At 41.3% G+C, this 22,748-nt stretch overlaps 1 protein-coding gene across 1 annotated transcript in view; it reads right to left on the bottom strand.

Annotated features, from left to right (window-relative positions):
- ADAMTS9 (ADAM metallopeptidase with thrombospondin type 1 motif 9) overlaps positions 1-22,748 on the bottom strand; it is a 220,810-nt gene that overhangs the window by 150,097 nt on the left and 47,965 nt on the right. The window contains exons 4-10 of the mRNA XM_063426827.1: positions 13,384-13,664; positions 12,135-12,218; positions 11,918-12,042; positions 10,039-10,079; positions 8,716-8,821; positions 7,801-7,947; positions 1,263-1,404 (exon numbers count right to left, since the gene is read on the bottom strand). Coding sequence (XP_063282897.1) covers positions 1,263-1,404; positions 7,801-7,947; positions 8,716-8,821; positions 10,039-10,079; positions 11,918-12,042; positions 12,135-12,218; positions 13,384-13,664 — 926 coding nt within the window. The remainder of the gene's footprint in view (positions 1-1,262; positions 1,405-7,800; positions 7,948-8,715; positions 8,822-10,038; positions 10,080-11,917; positions 12,043-12,134; positions 12,219-13,383; positions 13,665-22,748) is intronic.

Here is a 22,748-nt window from a genome sequence, read left to right as displayed (position 1 = left end):
CATCTGTTTGAAAGTGATACCAGTTTTTTTTTTTCATGCAGGCTCTGTCAATCATAGCCAGGAGAGGTGTGGCTAGGGCTGCATAAACAGAAACAAAGTGATTTAACTCCTAAATGACAGTGAATTGAGCAGTGAAATTGCAGGGGAATGATCTATACACTAAAACTGCTTTATTTAGCTAAAGTAATTTAGGTGACTATAGTGTTCCTTTAAAGCCTGCTGTGTAATTTCAGGAGTGCCATGACATTGTCCCATGGTAACTAGTCAAACCATTTTAGTACAGTTTGACAACTTACCTGGATTCCCCTGCAAGAGAAGCCAAATGTTTCTATTGACAAAAAGCATGACTAGCTCAAAATAGCACTCACTGGTGCTCAGTGACCACTTTCATGGTCCTGTATGACTCTGCTTCGCTCTGTAAAGCTAACTACATTTTCCTACAGGAGAAGACTGGAAGGGGCTACAGCTGTGGGTACCAAATGGGAACCAGGTAAGTTGTCAAACTGTACTAGAAATGGTTTGACTACTCACCATGGGATAGGACCATGGCACTGTAATTATTACAGCGGGTATTAGTGGTTACGATGCGTGAACTGCTGCTATTGCTGAGAAAGATCCTTCATGAAAAATGAAAATAATACCACACCTGTGTTCAGGTATGAATAGTATAAAAATCAGGGCTCAGTAATATCACTCTGCCCATCAGTCAGTGTTGCCAAAACTATCACTTAAACATGTCCATGTCCTCTCCATTTTAAGTTACCAGACCTATCATGGTTTCCTGGATACACGTATTCAGTCGTGATTGGTGGAAAAATGCTGTTCAGTCATATGTAGCATTAATATGATGCAGGAAAGGAATAAACTGATATCCCAAAGACAATGCCTCAATAATATAAATTCCTTCCTGCAGTTTATTAAGGCTACATACACACAGCCCAAATTTTTCATTTAATGGCTATCTGCATGTAGAAGTGATTATTGTCACTCAGTACTCAGCATTTCACATGCTGCAGAAGATAATCAAGTTATCAAAGCATTCCCTAGAGATAATTGAGTGATTTGTTTCAGTTCTCCAGCATATGAATTATACATACAACAGGGCATCACTTTACATGCACTACCTAACAGCGTGTTGAATGAACATTTTTCGAGACAAACATTGTGGATTTGGTTAGTAAATAAATTACCATTGCAGCAAACAGTGTGTATAAAGCACAGTAATAACATTAAGACATTTAGGATATAAAAGTACTACTAACCATATACGGGCACACCTGCGATCCCGGCCCAAATATAAACTCACATTGCTTATTGACATTATACATAACACCAGGAAGTTGCTGGGGCAAAGAGTATGTCCTTGATACTGGCTCGTCAAGCAAACATTCTCCATATCCAGTACTAGAACAGAAAGAACAACGTGTAAGCAGGGATAATTTTATCATTTCATTCTCTGCTAGCTGGATTTACAGGGATATATTACCAGAAGTATAAGTTGCTCATCAGTTGAAAGGAAATCATCAGGTCTCCTGTAATTACACCATTGAGAATCACCTTCCTTTCATTTGATGATTCATTTTTATCTTAAAGGGACACTCCAGATACCCAGACCACTTCTGCCCATTGGAGTGGTCTGGGTGCCAACTCCCATCACCCTTAACCCCGCAAGTGTAATTATTGCAGCTTTTATAAACTGCAATAATTACCTTGCAGGGTTAACTCCTCCTCTAGTGGCTGTATATCAGACAGCCACTAGAGGGACACGAAAAGTGTTTTAAACGACGCTGGACATCATCACGCTATGCATGAGGACCTCCAGCGTCGCAGAAATCCCTATAGGAAAACATTAAATAATGCTTTCCTATGGGGAGGTCTAATGCGCATGCAGCCATTGACGTCAGCTGGCGGGAGAGGAGCATGGGCAGAGCCTGACCCATCGGCGGGGAGGAGCGTGGGCGAAACATGACCCAGCACCTAGGGACATCGGCGCTGGATTCAGGTAAGTCACTGAAGGGGTTTTAACCCCTTCAGCAGCATGGGATCAGGGGTGGGAGGGGGCACTGCAGGGTCCTGCAGTGCCAGGAAAATTGATTTGTTTTCCTGGCACTGGAGAGTCCCTTAAAAAGGAAAATTAAATATTTAGCAATTGACATCACATTCCATTCCGTTCAGTTCTGCTATAGCCAGTGCACACATTGCATAGGATAAAAACATTGGGGGATAATATATAACAATTGCTGCATTCACATTTTCACCAGTTTTGTGCCCATGCACCATTTTCTTATGTATAAAAATGTAACTCTACATTTATGAGTAGATTACTTTTTTCTGCCTTTTCTTTTACGTGACAAAATAATGTCTCTCTGCTACTTTTTAATTCTGCTTTTGGATTGCTTGCAATTTTGTTCCCTTCTGATTTTACCATTGATTACATTCACGAAATAAGACAAATAAGAAATATTACTAGGGGGAAAAAGATGCATTTGTAATCTGAAGGATTTCCTTTTTTTTTTTTTTTATCTTTTTTTTGCAGTGCTTATAGAGAATTACAAATAATGCCCCAACGGTCAAGGCAGGCACAACAACAGTATAGACACGTGGCATTGTGAGAATACAGCACTCGTTTTATGATTTAGTATATTCAGGCTAGGCACATATGCCAAAGGTAAGTTCAGCTAAGTGAGATTATTAGTAAGATTTTCTAGACATAAACATTGCTGGCATATATAAACTAATGTGAAGGATTTCTTATTCACAAAAATCTGCCACTCTGGCAGGGCCATAAAAAGTTATCACAAAATAAAAGGAACACTTTAGCACCTCTTTCTATTGTTTGCACACTGGGAGTGACATTTGTGTACCAAAAAAAAAAAAAAAAATCCAAATGGAACAAGAAAATTAAGTGACTGACGTGGTGCAATACTTTAGTGCAAGAAAGGGCATACATATATAGATGGAAATTGGAAAAATGCTAGAAAGAGTTCTAAAAAGTGATCAAAACCTTTTATACATTGCTATTTCTATTCCACTGGCAGCACTGAAAATAATGACTGACAAGATGGAAACATCAAATTCCAAGATAGAGATGTGTGCATATCTGCATATTTTTCGCATCTTACAAATACACATTTGTTAAATATAGTTGATAAGTAAACATTAATACATCCTGGGCAGTGCCCGTTCTCCTTTAAAGAATAATAAAGTTGGGCTGAATTTATCATGTTGGATCATAATTCCTAAAACGTGACTCAATAAATTAAAATTATGCATAGGTTCATCACTTTTAATCCCTACCAACTGATAAAAGTAAAACCTATATTCCAACTATACTTTTGGAGAGTTAGCAAAACCATTCCTTACATTGTATGAAGATCTTGAGCAATTGGCTTAAATTACAGCAAAGTGTTTGTACAAAAAATACTCCATATAATATCCATAGAAAACAGTGTTCATATAAAAACTAGAATCATTAAAAAAAAACAAAAAAACAGCCAACCTAATTATAGCCTAATATGTGCCTGCTGTGCCCCTTAAAGTGCATTTTTAATTGATTACTGAATATCCTTTATGCGCACCAGTTGATTTGCAACGAGTAGGCCAGCTGCTGACATGGTCCCAACATGCTCCCCAAAAAAACTTTTTGTGTTAAATCATCTACTAATGAAATAGTTAGGTAACTTTGTAAGAACCTCATCGTGAGATTTAACTTCAATGCCTTTTTTAAGTGGTTGTCAAATATGGCACCCCGGTTCTTGCTAAACTACAACTCCCATAACCCTTTTCTGTCGTCTGCATTTTTTTTTCTAATTGGACGAGCAGTCAAGGCTTTTACGATGGCTACATGCAGACAGAAAATTAATTTTGCCAGGGGTGACTTCATAAGCTGTATACAGCAGGACTTTGTTAAAAAAAAAAATCAATGGCAACCTGCATGATTCATCTAATTATATAGATAGTACATTAAACTTTATTTTGGTTGGGGTTGCTGAATCATTTTAGGGATGAAATACTGTAGACTGTAATAAAAGCATTGAAAGAGTTAATGTTAAATGCTTGTGCAAAATGTACCTTGAAGAACTACTGTGCTTCTGTGGCACAGCTGGTTAATTAAGTTCTACATTAGCCACGCACTCAGCCATCAGGCACTGAAATGCCCCCGGGCTTTGAAGAGTTCTAGATTTCTCTCGTACCCAGGTATTCCCTTGTACTGTCATACCAGAACAGAATGTCCAATTAGAAAATCTTAGGCCAGCATGAGACCGCTGGTTGCTGTGGTAACACGGTTTCTAAGGAGAAGGAATGCTAAGCAAAAGTAGCCAAAAGCCAGAGATTACTTTTTTGGTATTAATACAAAAATCAGTGTGTGTAATCTATTAGTTCAGGAGTGCTGTCTACATACATAATGCTCAAAGAATTCTAGGGAGTACGCCACAGTTTGTCAAGTAGCCACGTCACCTGAAAATGAATGTCGCAACGTGGAACGGTTATAAACATCACAGGATTTGCAGATGTCTTAGAAAACTGATCCTTTTTTTTATGCTAGACAGGATGACGTCTATTGCAAATAGGGTACTGTTCTGGAAAAGGCCAAGAGGTGTCCATTGGTCATAAAGGGAAATGTATTGCCCAGTTGGTGGCAAAGGGGTGGCAAAAGTTCAAACATTCTCAATTAAGGAGTTACATCGTTTTGTTTTACCAATTTAATATATAAATGAATTACTCTCTTCAGACCCACTGTGCTAACCATACCTTGTTCATCTTTCTGCTCGCTTTTTCAATTTTCCTTCACAGTACTCAGGTTCTCCTGGCTTCCTTGCCCTTTCTTCACTATATAGTCATTACATTGTATTTTCTTCATGCCAATCCTACTGTTTCCCTTGCCTTTCCCCCTCCGCCTAAAATCATCTCAAAGCATTAATTGAATTTTGCCCTTACGTCATGTCAGTGCTTTTTGCTTCCTTCTACCGAAATCCCTTTCAGTGTATTTTTGATACATCATATCACCACTCCTTGCATTTTTCACTCCTCCACCTAATTTCCTGTCTTCTTTTGACTTGACTATATTTTACTTCTTGTCATTTGTTTTTATCAACCTAATCCCCTCTTTAAGCCTTCTCTTCCCTACATCCTATAATCTAATCCAATCAACCTCCTCTGCTTGCCTTGCTTTCAACCTCCACTCTTCTTACTCTAAATTTTCTTCTTACCTTTGACTTTCTTAAATCTACATAATTACCATGTCCCATTCACTTATGGTATGTGCCATGGCACCTGGCCCCTTTCTTGTGAAATACTTTCTCATTGTTTTCCTTGGTAACCCAAGTTATCACATTTTTGTCCCTTCACCTGATTTTGTCATTATGCTTTCCTTCCCCTCTAATGCACCTCCTCTTTATGGTCTTTCTTTATTCTTCACAACATCTCCTATATTAGCTTTTCTATTTATGTTGTCTTTTTCTTGTTCTCCTTTCCAACTTGCATAATCTCCTTGCCTTTCCTCTCATCTACATTTTACCCTCTCTCACCTACGCCTTTCTCATCTATTGTCTTACTTTTCCATCCACTTTACTTCCTTCCAGGGCTATGCTCTCCTCTTTATCCCGCAAACAGTGGTGATTTTCTTTCCTCTCACCCAACATTTTTTTGCACATTTCTTGTCCCTTCACACTACCACCTCTACTTGCCTTCTTTCTCTATTATACCTCTTTTCTAAACCTTTTGCCCCACCGACCCTACTACTCACAAAGGGCCTTTCTTCCTGCATTCTCTCCCTGTCTTCATCATTTCTTCTTTTTCCTCAAGTCTGTTCCCATATATTTCACCTCTCTCCAGCGTTTCCCAAATTGGTGTTCCGCGGTACACTAATTTGGGTTCCGCCGAAAAAATGTGAAAAAAAAAATGTCCACGGGCGGCGAGGGAGCAGTGCGCGCACAGCAATGATGCCGGAGCCGGAATATGATGTCACCCCGGCATCACTCCAACCGAGGGAGCTGAGCAGAGAGATCAGAGCTCCCTCGCCGCCCGCCTCCACCGCTCATCTGTCTGTCCCTCGCCGCCCGCCAAGCTGCAGCCATCCCCACTGGACCACAGGGACTTCATGCCAGCAGCCCCACTGGACCCCAGGGACTCCATGCCAGCACTCCTAAAGGTAGGGGGGGCTGGATGGAGTAAAATGTAAAAAAAAAATGTATGTGTGTCTGTTAGGGAGTTTGTATGTGTTTGTCAGTGAAAGTGAATGTGCGCTTGTCAGTGAAAATGTATCTGTTCTTGTCAATGAGAGTTTATATGTGTATATGTTGTATATGTGTCTGTAAAAGAGTGTGTTTGTCAGTGAGAGTATGTGTGCATGTCAAAGAGTGTGTGTGTCTGTCAAAGAGTGTGTGTCAGCGTGTATCTGTTTCAAGGTTTGTGTATGTGTCACTGTGTGCATCTAAGTGTGTGTGTGTGTATGTGCCAGTATGTATCAGTGTGTTTGTATGTGTGTGTGTGTGTGTGTGTGTGTATCTGAGTGTGTCAGTGTGTATCTGTGGGTGCACGTGTGTGTATGTCACTGTGTGTATCTGAGTGTGTGCATTTGTGAGTCAAGGTGTGTGTATATCTGTGTGTCAGATACATATACACACTGACACAGAGATACACACACTGACGCATACAAACACAGATGTACAAATCTTGATACACACCGGCACATGCAAACACAGATACACACACCTTGACACACACATAGATACATACATACACAGATACATACATACATACACAGATACACCGTGTGTTAAGGTGTGTGTATCTGTGTGCCACTATCTGCCAGTGTGTATCTGTGTGTCAGATTCATACACACTGGCACATACAAATACACACACCTTGATACACAGACACATACAAACACAGATACACAGACTTTGAAACAGACGCACACACCTTGACACACAGATAGAACCATACACACACACACATACACACTGTGTGTCAAGGTGTGTGTATCTGTCAGTGTGTGTATCTGTGTGCCACTATCTGCCAGTGTGTGTATCTGTGTGTCAGATTCATACACCCTGCACATACAAATACACACACCTTGACACACAGATACACACACACACACTGTGTGTGTATCTGAGTGTCAGATATACAACTGGCACATACAAGCACAGATATACACACCTTGACACACACATTTAAAAAAAAAAAAAAAACGGCGGGGGGGGGGGGTTCCACGATGTTGATACACTATGTCAAAGGGCTTCACTGGAAAAATTAATTGGGAAACCCTGCTCTACTCTGTTATCTATCAACCTCCACCTTGAAACCTACCATCATTCTCTACTCTTCTCTCTGCATTTAAGTCTCAATCAATCTTTAAACTTGGCTTTCTCCCTTACAGTATAGATCATTACAGCACTGACCAAGGACATGACATAGTATATACTACCAATGTCTTTCTTAAAAAAACATTGTCTAAGAAAATTGGCAGCCTAACACTTATTGTATCCAAGTCAAATGTTGTTTGCTTGACTTAATGTGGAAAGTACTATTTCATTTATCGTTTGCAAAGTCTATTTCTACAGATAAAGGAGACTGTTCCCTTAGAAGCCTTTCCAAAACACTGCTGAATTTATTTCCTTCCAAAATAAACTGTCACAGCACTAACATTGCTTTCGGCATTAACCATTTAAGTGCCAAAATGGTTAGAAAATAATTGCTTTGACATTAATTGTTCACTGGATGCCCAATTTGTGATCCAAGAAGTTAAGTCAACCATGCAAAAAAATACAAACAAATAAATAAAACATCACTCACTCTAAAAACTGTGTGATGTACTTCTGACTGCATTTTGACCACATCCAAGGATTGGTGTCAAAATTTAGAGTTGGTGCCATAACATTGTGCTGATTTTTGATTCCGTCCTCTCTGCATTTATTGCTGCCATCGTGAGGCATGTTGAATCTAAGAAAAGAGCAAGATACAAGTTATGGACTGAAACATTGATGTCTTTTGATGTTTATTTACCAAACACCAAAATGAAGTGAATTTTTTTTACAAACCATTCTAGTTACAGTTTAGCTCATTCAGCTTGAATTCCAGTTTTGAAATCACTATAATTTGGTGTTTAGACAATAAACTCAGTGTTTGATTACCTAATAAATCGTCAGCTTCTGTTACATAATGATATATGTTAGATATATGTGCTTCAAACAACAAAAAGAGGACCTAGGGACTCACGCTATTGGAGATAAAGCACGTTAAAACAACGGACGATTTGTTATCATTCATTTACGCTGCAAAAGTAAGAAGAACGATTTTTTTCTTTGCTAACAAAATAAAAATAAAAAAGAACCTGCAAAAAAACTACAAAAAAACGTTCTTAGCTAAACATGCATTGTCTGTTAAGCTGTTTACTCCCAGCAACCTACTCTAATTAGTGGGAAAACCCTCCAATAGCTGCCAAAAACTTTATCCCGATGTGCACTTAGCGGAGGTCTAATCATAGCATAAACCTCAAAATTCGAATGAACTGTGCTTGAATAAGAAAACAAGTCAGAAAAATTACATTATTTTATTGTATTAAATCTTCTCTTACATATGTATATATGTATTTATAGGTACTAGTTGCACTTTAATCCATAAACAATTTACTTGGTGCAGTTACACAGTGACCTATATTGTAAGCAATTAGGTTTATGTTTAAGACAAAGTTATTTACATGAAACATACACATGTCCAAGCTCATGTGCTATGGTGAAAGCCGTACTCAGCCCATTGTCTTCACTTATTGAACAACTTCGATACGGATCGCACACAGTACCAAGCTCAGCCAATCCTACAATGGGAGAGCAAAAAAAAAAAAAAAAAAAGACAGCACATTTAATTCATGATAGTTTCGTTTTGATAGACAGTAAACTGGGGTACTCTAGGTGGTTTGATTACTAAACAGTGATCTGTGATGAGTTACCCATTAATTTGCAACTTTTCTGGCCAAAAAAAAGAGTTTGAAGAAAAATAGAATAAAAATTGGCCTGATTTTTACAACTCAAGTTGTCATGTCAACACAACTCAGTATTTAGTGACCACACTCCAAGACGATATGGAATACATATCCCAGCAACCTGAAACAGCTGACGAGTGAGGTCGCTTGTATTTGAAGTTCAAAAACAAGTCATTTATTGGCAACAGTGTGGGATTTACAATCATTGATAAACCAAGTTCATCAGAGTTGAAACACAGCTTTTCTAAGGTCTTATGTATAACATAAATGATTCTTACATACTATAAACAAAAGTGACTTGCAGGCCCCAGCCAGTTTTTATTTTGACTCTGTCACTCAATGGCATGTCAATCCTGAGCTTATCCAGGCCGGAATTCCTATTTCCCAGTAAAGATGCATTGTCATTTAAGTAACTTGGGGCCCATGTGTCCCAGAGCTTAAAGTTAAAAAATAAACATTTTTCAGAAAATGTTCCAGATGAATCTATGGGAATGCATAAATCTGCATGTGTGCATTCTGGCACATTACAAGTGGTTTCTTTCCTATCTGTAATGGGGATTTATATATTGATCCATAAAAGGGAATATTCCATACAAAGTTTCAGCTTAAAAATATAGAGCATAATATAGATTATAAAACACAACAACATTTTTGGGAGATTATTTTAGCTTGCCCTATGCTTTTCAAGTTAGTTGTTAAATCTCCACAACTCACTGTTTAGCGACTAGAGCCATTAAATAAAAGAGCAGAGTATAAATCAGTCTGTGACATTATTTCTATCCAATATCTCATCATTAAAGGACACTTTCACTTCTCTGGACTTTACACCATTGAAAACCACCACTTTGTTTGTGCAGTTGTTTTAATGTGATGCTCTGTATTCCTTTACATTCATATTAAAGATTTAGAAAATAATCCAGTTCAGATAAGGCAAAGCCAGGGCAAAGATTGAAAACGAGGAGATATAAAAATATTGTTTAATTTTTGTTCGTTTTCCTTTTTTAATAAATTATTACCAGCATTAGATTATAATGAAAGCAAACTGTACTCACCTAATGTATCACATTTTTCTTGGGCTCTACATATATCTTGTCTGAAAAACAAAACCAAATGTGCTTTTTAGTGAATGTGGAGGTGGGTGTCTCAAATAAAAATCCACAGATATTTTTTTTTTGGCAAAATATAGGCTTTCAAATGAATACTAGAAATGTTAAATCATTCAGTTTTCTGGAAGAGAGACCTATAAAGGTTTAGATTGATTCCTGTTTTCCTCGTTTAGGGAAAAATAAAAGTGAAGCACCATATGGCATTTAGATTGAATACATTGAATACACAGAACATTTGTTTGTAGACTAGACTTTAATTCAGTGTATGAGCGAGCACACATAGTTCAAAGAATGAGTGCTGGCAACACAACTGACCAATTGTATTAGCGAGAAGTTACCAGAAGACTAAGGCAAATTAAATATTTGCTCATGACATTGTATAAACTTACCATCCACCCATCATGATATCAAGTTCTATACCCAGCAAAAAAAAAATGTTTTGTTTTTTTTAAATCATACGATGTAATAATTATTGAAACATTTTTGGCTAGTCAATGAGTACGCAGATTTCAAACACTGGTTTCCCATTTAAAAGCTCTCGGATCTGGAGCAAAATAATAGCCTGTGTTCCGTCACAACACACCATATTAAGGAAGTCTATATGAAGCAGTTATTTGGCAAAATTACTTTTATTATAGAAAGTCACATGGTCATATCATTATATTTTTCTGAACAAGGTTCATATAGAGGACTAAGCACAGGATATGGTTGAAAAATAGGTTTATATGGCACACGGCCAGTAGAAAAACCATAATCTTTTTAATAGTTTTGAGATTTTATATATAAATACAGAAGCACTTTATTTCAATATTAGAAATGGAGAAATATTAGCGATATTAGTGCCAACCTTAATGCGGTCTCAATGTGCCATAAATATGGTATTCTTTTGATTATCTCTAACACAGATTTCTTGAATGTGAATGAGCTAAGTTAGGAACATGCAACCAGTAGTCCTTCAACTATTGATAAACTATAACACCAGCTATCATTAGCCACCATCATCAGTCAGTCACCATTGTGGCATACGAGCTGGCTAAAGGTTATGGGATTTATAGTTCACAACAGAAATGTATTTAGCACAACTTCACAAAACCAGCCAGTTAGATGAAGCTTGTGTAAAACACGGCACAGAGAAAGAATGTTCTTAGAGGAAACGGGTGATAAACTAGAGAGGAAAGAATGGATTTAGAAGGGACTGAATATATTTGTGTGCTCCTTGGGGGTTCCTTCTTCACCTTTTCTCCTGGCTGCTATTAAGCAGCACTGTACATATTGAACCCTGAAAGCTCTTCTGTAGTACATGCTGGGGTGACATGATTTACAGCCCCTCTGTGTGAAGAAGAAGAAGAAAGACATAGCTTCTTCAAAATTGTATCCCTGTTGGGTGAGGACCAGTACAGGACCAGAAAGGACAATTCAAAGCAAAAAGAAAATGAACATTTGTTTGACACATTATTTGTAGAAAAGAGTATACATTTAAAATCACTGTGTTTTACCATTCTACAAACACTTTCAATCTAGCCACTTCCCTTTCGTTTACTAAGGTAATCAATTTCCTCATTTGACCCAAATTCTGAGAGTGGCATGAGCTTAACAGGAGTCACATAAGTCTACTGCAGCTGCCATGCATGTTGCCAGGTACCCAGCTCTGTACAGAATGAATGACACAATGGCTTACATGTCATCATTTTGATATAATTTGCTCAGATTTGCTCCATAAATGAACATTCTGTAAGAGTTAATTCATGAGTACGCCGAGAGTCAATTAAATTTTTAAATAGAGAACCAGAAATAAAAAGTATTAAAAGAATGACAAATTATGAACCTGGTTATTAGCACCGCAGTATCGTGATGTGAGTGGTGATTGTCATCAGGGGAATTCTGTGACTGCTGCCAAATACAGAAATTCTTTAAAGTGTTTTGGGCATTGGCTGAGATGGAAGGACCTTCCTAATGAGAGAAAATTTAAACATAGAGCAATGTTAACATTGAGATATAACTTACATTATACACTAGGAATCAAAAATGAACCATTAATGTACCTGCTCATTGTGGATTACGGCTAGTTTCACAATAACAATATTAATTAGGTTTCCGATGCTTGGATCCTTATAAATAGACGCAACCTGTATGATAAGAGAAAGATCATCAGTACGTGTTCATTCTAAATACATTTCTGATGTTACTAAATCATGGATTTGTGTTGATATTTTCCATGTCAAGTGTGTTTGGCTGCACAGTTTCCAGAATATATATTGAATATTGTGTACAGGTTTAAGTAGTATACTGCATTTTTTTACTAGATATTACACAGATATACCAAATCATATGTAAATCCCACTGACCCATATAAATTTTTTTTTTTTTAAATCCAATAGGATCTCTCCTTATATTCTCGGTCAAGATACACATGGGCCCATACATATATATATATATATTTATATTGCAGCTTCCAACCAATCACAGATGAGGGATTGAAAACAGCCCTCTATGGACTAAAATATTGGCTAAAATGTTTTTCTGTATTTACTGAACATGAGTGCCTTAAAAACTCAACTTTTTTTAGATTAAAAGACAGTTGCAACAAGCAACTTCACTTTAAAAATTTTGAGTTTAGCATGTCGACAGAAAAAAGAGAACACTATTACAGTGATTTTATAATGTCCCTGCATTAGCATAATGGACATACATTTTTTTTAAAGAGGAGCTTATTCCTAAAAGCTTCTGTGCCCTAATTTAGTATCAAACATGACAACAACTTTAAACATTTGGGGTATTTTTACCCTATTACTAAATAACCCCAAACAAACATCTCTCCCAACCTTACCCTAGCCACCGCCACTCTAAAACTAGCATTACATGACAGAGTCACCATGGTTAACAATCTTATGAACAAGCAACATTACAGCATCAACCAAATTACAGACAACACTCAGTTGTGATTGTAAATTCATGTCATGCTATGTTTTCACAGTAATAAATAACCATTTTCCTTTTTCTTTATTATCTTAAAGAGCATTAGTTGTGGTGTCTGAAACGTGTGTGTATGTGTGTGTATATACATATATACAATACAGCCTCTTACACACGTTTTTTTAAATAAAGGAGAACTATTTTTGAAATAATTTAATTGATTACATGGTTTATTGTGAGATAAAAAAAAAAAAAAATCAAGATGAGAAAAGGCACAGCTCTTCAAAACAACAACCTGCATCTGACAAGACCTGCATACATGGCGTGATACTCTAAAGGAAGTCATCTACATAGGTTAACGTTTATCTATATACTTACTATGGACATTAGTGTTAAAACATAATGCTGTAGATTTGCTCCGTGATATTGCACCATCCTGCTATCAGCGACCACCATCACTTCTACATACCGCGGGTAGGACAAAAAGCGTTTTGTTCTTTGGTGGGATTCTGTTTCATTGATGTTATCAGTTTTGTTATTATAAGAGGGAGCCTGGCTTCCTAAAAGTCCCTTTCTTAAGATATCTACATCTGAAGGCAAGCTGTTTTGTAACTGTTGAGTTCCTCTATTCTTGTGTTTGACCCGGTAGTTTTTTTGTCCTGTTAAAAGATTTAGAAATGTTAATATGAGAAATTGGCACAATTCTTTTGTAACTTTTGTTTCTTAACCGTTCATTCTTTTTATAAATCTATGTCAAGAGAGAATTATGTGCATTATCTTTCTAATAAAATGGGGAAAAGTGTCTTATGTTCCACCAAGAAAGACATTGATGTACTGAGTGAGTACTGCAAGTGAAGTTCTCATGCAACTACAAAAATCCATTAAGTAAAGTAATTATTTACATTGACTTTCTGTGCACTTTCCCTTGTGTCTAAGCAGTGGTACACAGGAATAAAAAAAAATTACAAATGTTTCCGAACAATTCCAGAAGTAAGTTGAGAAGAATGGTAGGAGATCTTTTGGACACAGAAGATCTTTTGGACACAGGAATGTTTACATTTCAATCCATATTAATACCGTATTTATCGGCGTATAACACGCACTTTTTTCCCCTGAAAATAGGGGGAAAATCGTGGGTGCGTGTTATACGCCGATATCCCATAATTACTTACCTGTCTTGAAGCGTGGGCCGGCTTCACAGCTTGCACCGCGGTACAGGAACTTTAATTTCATGTTCCGGTTTCCGGCGGGACTGAAAGGAAGTGTGCACAATAGTCCTTTCAGTCCCGCCGGAAACCGGAACATGAAATTAAAGTTCCTGTACCGCGGTGCAAGCTGTGAAGTACACTATGGGTGGGGAGGGGAGGGGGGGAAGTACACTATGGGAGGGGGGAGAATACTATGGGAGGGGAGGGGAGAATGGGAGGGGAGGGGGAGAATACTATGGGAGGGGAGGGGGAAAATACTATGGGAGGGGGGAGAATACTATGGGAGGGGAGGGGGGGAGAATACTATGGGAGGGGAGGGGGGGAATACTATGGGAGGGGAGGGGGAGAATACTATGGGAGGGGAGGGGGGGAGAATACTATGGGAGAGGAGGGGGGGAGAATACTATGGGAGAGGAGGGGGGGAGAATACTATGGGAGAGGAGGGGGGGAGAATACTATGGGAGGGGAGGGGGGGAGAATACTATGGGAGGGGAGGGGGAGAATACTATGGCAGGGGAGGGGGAGAATACTATGGGAGGGGAGGGGGGAGAATACTATGGGAGGGGAGGGGGGGAGAATACTATGGGAGGGGAGGGGGGGAGAATACTATGGGAGGGGGGAATACTATGGAAAGGGGGGGACACTATGGGATGAGGGGGGAATACTATGGGATGAGGGGGGGGGAATACTATGGGAGGGGGGGAAATTTCCTGGAATTTCTTTCTAAAAATGAGGTGCGTCTTATACGCCGGTGCGTGTTATACGCCGATAAATACGGTACTTATTTCCTGTTTAGTAAACAGTTCAACAACTTTATGGATTCACTTGCCCATGGAGGCTCGTCTGCCATCACAAAGCACGTAAACTACCTTTACTGTATGCTATAACATGCACTTAAATTACCCACCTTTGGATCAACTGAGATATATGCATCCAAAGGTCACAAGACACAATCCAGAATCACAAGACACAACACAACAAATACAAACGTAAAGTGATTAACAATAATCAATATATAAAATGTAATGAGTTATATATCCCATGAATTGGACCACCAATGAACAAGCAGAAATATGCCTCACAAATGTATGTGATCCAGCAGAGCAGGGGTGCCCAAAAGGTAGATCCCCAGATGTTTTAAAAATGTCAGCTTCCATGATGCTCTGGCATTCTAAAGGGAATTCTATGGGCATGCAAAGCATCATGGGAGTTGTAGTTCTACACCACCTGTAGATCTATCTTTTGGTCACCCCTGCAGTAGAGCAATCCTTGTACGGAAACCATGCTCCACTGTCCTCAGACAATTCTCCGGAGTTCCAACTAAACATGCTCATCAAACAAATGTCCTGCAAGCTTAATACGACACATTACTAGCATACCTATTGAGCGAGCATTTGTACAGCACACTCTGCATGTGCTCATGATTCAGTGAAAGTGAATGGGTTTACCCACTCAACACACTTGCGCACCATGCTGAAACAACTCCTCTTTACTATAAATGCCTGTCCATGTCATCTAGCGTCCTCCATCCATGGCAGCATTCTAAATAACCATTTCCAAGAATTAGGAACTATGCAAAAACTAAATATTGCTCGTACTTAGAATTTATGTTTAATGCATATTTATTCATCAAGAACTTATTTTTAAATTACCTACATCTTGCCTTATTCTTCAGAATTCACCTGAGACTAGACAGTATACACATCATTCTACAGTCCAATTAGAAACCAATGGGTCACATTTCACGTACTAATAACACTTTTAAAGCTACATATAGTTAATGATTGACTGAGACCTAGCCTAGAGGGACATGCTGTCTGTCAGGTCTAAGAAATAGAGGAATATGGTTTGCATTTAAAGAAGGCTGGGGTAGATGGGTTAATTGGTTTATGTCTAGGTGTCAAACTTGATACTCTAAGGCTAACACACCGCCAGAGTTTAATTTAAACTAACACTGTGCACCACAGATTGATTTGATTTCTACTGCTTATCTTTTAGTGAAACATACATCTAAGACATCAAGTGATAACAGGCTGGAAGTAGTGATGTACCGAACTGTCCGCCGGCGAACACTTCCTGGCGAAATTAGCGTGTTCGCGTTCGCCGCGGCGGGCGGACACATGCACAGTTCGATCCGCCCCCTATTCGTCATCATTGGGCAAACTTTGACCCTCTGCCTCTCGGTCAGCAGACACATTACAGCCAATCAGCAGCACTCCCTCCCTTCCACACCCTCCAACCTCCCTCCCAGCATCCATTTTCGATTCATTCGGAAGATGCATGCTTAGTGAGAGGAGGGAAAGTTTAGCTGCTGCTGATTACATAGGGAAATTGATAGCTAGGCTAGGGTATTCAGTGTCCACTACAATCCTGAAGGACTCATTTGATCTCTGCTGTAAGGACAGCACCCCAAAAAGCCCTTTTTAGGGCTATAACATCAGGCTGCTTTTTTTTTTTTTTTTCCTGTGTAATGTAATTGCAGGTGCCTGCCTGCCAGCTTCTGTGTGAGGTTCACATTGGATACTGTGCCTATTTGCCCAGTGCCACCACTCATATCTGATTTAACAATAGGTTGAGCTTTACATTTAAAATAAATATTTTTTTTTCACTGTAATAGAAGAGCAGTTGCCTGCCTGCCAGCTTCTGTGTGAGGTTCACATTGGATACTGTGCCTATTTGCCCAGTGCCACCACTCATATCTGTTTTAACAATAGGTTAAGCTTTACATTTAAAATAAATATTTTTTTTTCACTGTAATAGAAGAGCAGTTAGTTGTCTGCAAACGTCTGTGTTTCAGTCCTACTTCAGCGTGTGCTCTGCAGACCTGTGCCAGCGTGCTTTGACAGTTGCCAATCATATCTGGTGTCTCTATAGCGTGCTTTTACAACCGAAATTTTGTTTCCACTGTAATAGAAGAGCAGTTGCCTGCCTGCCAGCTTCTGTGTGAGGTTCACATTGGATACTGTGCCTATTTGCCCAGTGCCACCACTCATATCTGTTTTAACAATTGGTTAAGCTTTCGATTTAAAAGAAATAATTTTTTTTCACTGTAATAGAAGAGCAGTTAGTGGTCTGCAAGCGTCTGTGTTTCAGGCCTACTTCAGCGTGTGCTCTGCAGACCTGTGCCAGCGTGCTTTGACAGTTGCCAATCATATCTGGTGTCTCTTTAGCGTGCTTTTACAACCAAAATTTTGTTTCCACTGTAATAGAAGAGCAGTTGCCTGCCTGCCAGCTTCTGTGTGAGGTTCACATTGGATACTGTGCCTATTTGCCCAGTGCCACCACTCATATCTGTTTTAACAATTGGTTAAGCTTTCGATTTAAAAGAAATTATTTTTTTTCACTGTAATAGAAGAGCAGTTAGTTGTCTGCAAGCGTCTGTGTTTCAGGCCTACTTCAGCGTGTGCTCTGCAGACCTGTGCCAGCGTGCTTTGACAGTTGCCAATCATATCTGGTGTCTCTATAGCGTGCTTTTACAACCAAAATTTTGTTTCCACTGTAATAGAAGAGCAGTTGCCTGCCTGCCAGCTTCTGTGTGAGGTTCACATTGGATACTGTGCCTATTTGCCCAGTGCCACCACTCATATCTGTTTTAACAATTGGTTAAGCTTTAGATTTAAAAGAAATAATTTTTTTTCACTGTAATAGAAGATCAGTTAGTTGTCTGCAGCATCTTGGTGTCAGGCCTACTTCAGCGTGTGCTCTGCAGACCTGTGCCAGCGTGCTTTGACAGTTGCCACTCATATCTTGTGTCTCTATAGCGTGCTTTTACAACCAAAATTTGTTTTTCACTGTTATAGATTGAATAGCAGTTACTTGTCTTCAAGCGGGTGTCTCAGGCCTACAGTGTGTGCTCTGCAGCACTGTTCCAGTGCACATTGCCAATCATATCTGGTGTCTCTATAGCGTGCTTTTAAAAACAAAATTTGTTTTTCACTGTTATAGATTGAATAGCAGTTACTTGTCTTCAAGCGGGTGTCTCAGGCCTACAGTGTGTGCTCTGCAGAACTGTTCCAGTGCACATTGCCAATCATATCTGGTCTCACAGTAGCTTGCACGCATAGTACCACAAATCCCCCCAAAAATGACAGGCAGAGGCAGGCCACCCCGCAGGGGCCGTCGTGGTCGTGGTGCTGTGATTCCCTTTTGCCCTAGAATAATGCCCAGTTTTCAGAAGCCACGTACCCTGAACTTTAAAAGTTCTGAGGACTTAGTTGACTGGCTAACACAGGACACCCAATCTTGTACAGCCTCCGCTCGGAACCTTGACGCACCATCCTCCTCCAGCTTAGCTTCAGGCACCTCTCAAGATAGCACTCACCCGCCTGCCGCCACCACCAAAACTAGCACCACAGCCGCTTTACTTGGTATGTCAGAGGAGTTATTCACACACCCGTTTGAAGAAATGAGTGATGCGCAACCATTATTGCTAGAGGATGTAGATAACAGGAATATGTCTCAGGCAGGCAGCATTAAACACATGGAGGTACGGTGTGATGATGATGATGTTGTACCCGCTGCTGCTTCCTTTTCTGAGTTGTCAGATACAAGCGAAGCGGTTGATGATGACGATGCGTCCATGGATGTCACGTGGGTGCCCGCTAGAAGAGAAGAAGAACAGGGCGAAAGTTCAGATGGGGAGACAGAGAGGAGGAGGAGGAGACCAGTTGGAAGCAGGGGGGGGTCGTCGCAAGGAGCTAGTGGCACAGTCAGACAGCATGCATCGGCACCCGGGGTCAGCCCGACAGCACGCCAATAAACGCATGCTGTGTCCACCACCAGAATGCCGTCATTGCAGAGCTCAGCAGTGTGGCATTTTTTTTGTGTGTCTGCCTCTGACAACAGCGATGCCATTTGCAACCTGTGCCAAAGGAAACTGAGTCGTGGGAGGTCCAACACCCACCTAGGTACAACTGCTTTGCGTAGGCACATGATCTCACATCACAAACGCCTATGGGATCAACACATGAGTACAAGCAGCACGCCTACTCTAAGCCGCCATCCTCCTCCTGGTCCAGCATCTTCAGCCACGTCAACCACTGCTGTCCTTCTTGCCCCCTCTCAACCATCCGCCACTCCGTCTCCCGCCTTGAGCAGTTCCCGCTCATCTGCCCACAGTCATGTGTCTGTCAAGGACATGTTTGAGTGTAAGAGGCCAATGTCACCAAGTCACCCCCTTGCCCAGCGTCTGACCGCTGGCTTGTCCGAACTATTAGCCCGCCAGCTTTTACCATACAATCTGGTTGAGTCTGAGGCGTTCAAAAAATTTGTAGCTATTGGGACACCGCAGTGGAAGGTACCCGGACGGAATTTCTTTTCACAAAAGGCAATCCCCAACTTGTACTCGATTGTGCAAAAGGAAGTCATGGCATGTCTGGCACACAGTGTTGGGGCAAGGGTCCATCTGACCACTGATACCTGGTCTGCAAAGCATGGTCAGGGCAGGTATATCACCTACACTGCGCATTGGGTAAACCTGCTGACGGCTGACAAGCAAGGAATGCGTGGCATTGCAGAGGAGTTGGTGACACCGCCACGAATTGCAGGCAGTCCTGCTGCCACCTCCTCTACTCCTCCTACTCCATCCTCTTCCATAACCTCCTCGGCTGAGTCCTCTTGTGCCGCTGCTTCTTGCTCCACATCAACGGCACCCCCCCAGCTCCCCAGGTACTACTCCACATCCCGGATACGGCAGTGTCACGCCGTCTTGGGTTTGACTTGCTTGAAAGCAGAGAGTCACACCGGACAAGCACTCCTGTCCGCCCTGAACGCACAGGTGGAAAAGTGGCTGACTCCGCAGCAACTGGATATCGGCAAAGTGGTGTGTGACAACGGAAAAAATTTGATAGCAGCATTGAAGTTGGGCAAGTTGACACATGTGCCGTGCATGGCACATGTGTGTAATCTGATCGTACAACGCTTTGTGCATAAGTACACAGGCTTACAGGACGTCCTGAAGCAGGCCAGGAAGGTGTGTGGCCATTTCAGGCGTTCCTACACGGCCATGGCTCACTTTGCCGATATCCAGCGGCGAAACAACATGCCAGTGAGGCGCTTGATTTGCGACAGCCCTACACGTTGGAATTCAACACTCCTAATGTTCGACCGCCTGCTCCAACAAGAAAAAGCTGTTAATGAATATTTGTATGACCGGGGTGCTAGGACAGCCTCTGGGGAGCTGGGAATTTTTTTGCCACGTTACTGGACGCTCATGCGCAATGCCTGTAGGCTCATGCGTCCTTTTGAGGAGGTGACAAACCTAGTCAGTCGCAACGAAGGCACCATCAGTGACATCATACCATTTGTTTTCTTCATGGAGCGTGCCCTGCGAAGAGTGCTGGGTCAGGCTGTAGATGAGCGTGAAGAGGAAGAGGAAGAGTTGTGGTCACCATCACCACCAGAAACAGCCTTATCAGCATCGCTTGCTGGACCTGCGGCAACGCTGGAAGAGGATTGTGAGGAAGAGGAGTCAGAGGAGGATTGTAGCTTTGAGGAGGAGGAGGAGGAGCAAGACCAAACACAACAGGCATCCCAGGGTGCTCGTTGTCACCTATCTGGTACCCGTGGTGTTGTACGTGGCTGGGAGGAAGAACATACCTTCAATGACATCAGTGAGGAGGAGGAACGGGAAATGAGTAGCTCGGCATCCAACCTTGTGCAAATGGGGTCTTTCATGCTGTCCTGCCTGTTGAGGGACCCTCGTATAAAAAGGCTGAAGGAGAACGACCTGTACTGGGTGTCCACGCTACTAGACCCCCGGTATAAGCAGAAAGTGGCGGAAATGTTACCGAATTACAACAAGTCGGAAAGGATGCAGCATTTGCAAAATAAATTAAAAAGTATGCTTTACACAGCGTATAAGGGTGATGTCACAGCACAACGGGAATCTAACAGGGGGAGAGGTGGAAGTCATCCTCCTCCTCCCACGACCACGCCGGCAAGGACAGGACGCTTTAAAGACGTGTTGTTGATGGAGGACATGCGGACCTTTTTAAGTCCTATGCATCGCCACAGCCCTTCGGGATCCACCCTCAGAGAGCGACTCGACCGACAGGTAGCAGACTACCTCGCCTTAACTGCAGATATCGACACTCTGAGGAGCGATGAACCCCTTGACTACTGGGTGTGCAGGCTTGACCTGTGGCCTGAGCTATCCCAATTTGCGATAGAACTTCTGGCCTGCCCCGCTTCAAGTGTCCTGTCAGAAAGGACCTTCAGTGCAGCAGGAGGTATTGTCACTGAGAAGAGAAGTCGCCTAGGTCAAAAAAGTCTAGATTACCTCACCTTTATTAAGATGAATGAGGGATGGATCCCGAAGGGACTGACACTGGGCGATACATTCGCTTAAAAAAGGCCTGATGAGATGAGCTGCCTTGGGCTAAAAATGGTCCACTGCTGTATTTTAGCTCTGAATGACGTTTGACTTGCGTGACTTATCCGCCACCAACTAGGGTTCAAGCCGCCATGTTTTAGGGCACTTTCTGCCTGTGAAACAAACGTCAATTTTTCTGGCCGCTGCTACAGCAGCGGCTGCAACAATACCAAATTTTTCAGGCATGTGTACATGCCTAATTTTTAGCCCCACTGGTGCAAGTGGACTGATTACAATTACAGGGCCTCTAAAGAGTCCTGTATTGTTATTTGTCGTCACTACCCAAAGGCCTAAGGCTGGCCCTGCGCATGGGTCAGTGGCTCTGCACCAGACTTCCCTCCAATTAATCAAAGTTAAAGGATTTCAAGTGGACTGATTACAATTACAGGGCCTCTAAAGAGTCCTGTATTGTTATTTGTCGTCACTACCTTCCCGCGTCGGGAGTGGGTCATTTGCGCCCTGCTGCCTTCCTTGCATGTGGTAGCTGTTTGTCAGGGATTTGTCAATCCATATCTGCCAAGTGAGGGTCAACAGTCTCTGTAGGGGGAACAGTCTCTGTAGGGGGAACAGTCTCTATTCTGCTCTGTGTCAGTGTGTATCAGGGATCATTAGGATAGGTGTCAATCCATATCTGCCAAGTGACCCTATGTAGGGGGAACAGTCTCTATTCTGCTCTGTGTCAGTGTGTATCAGGGATCATTAGGATAGGTGTCAATCCATATCTGCCAAGTGACCCTATGTAGGAGGAACAGTCCCTATTCTGCTCTGTGTCACTGTGTATCAGGGATCATTAGGATAGGTGTCAATCCATATCTGCCAAGTGACCCTATGTAGGGGTAACAGTCCCTATTCTGCTCTGTGTCAGTGTGTATCAGGGGTTTTGAGGACAGGTGTCAATCCATATCTGCCAAGTGACCCTATGTAGGGGAAACAGTCTCTATTCTGCTCTGTGTCAGTGTGTATTAGGGGTTTTGAGGACAGGTGTCAATCCATATCTGCCAAGTGACCCTATGTAGGGGGAACAGTCTCTATTCTGCTCTGTGTCAGTGTGTATCAGGGATCATTAGGATAGGTGTCAATCCATATCTGCCAAGTGACCCTATGTAGAGGGAACAGTCCCTATTCTGCTCTGTGTCAGTGTGTATCAGGGGTTTTGAGGACAG

The sequence above is a fragment of the Pelobates fuscus genome, chromosome 7 (assembly GCF_036172605.1).
Source record: "Pelobates fuscus isolate aPelFus1 chromosome 7, aPelFus1.pri, whole genome shotgun sequence".
Taxonomy (NCBI): Eukaryota; Metazoa; Chordata; class Amphibia; order Anura; family Pelobatidae; genus Pelobates; species Pelobates fuscus.
This window is presented reverse-complemented; position numbering and strand designations above follow the sequence as displayed.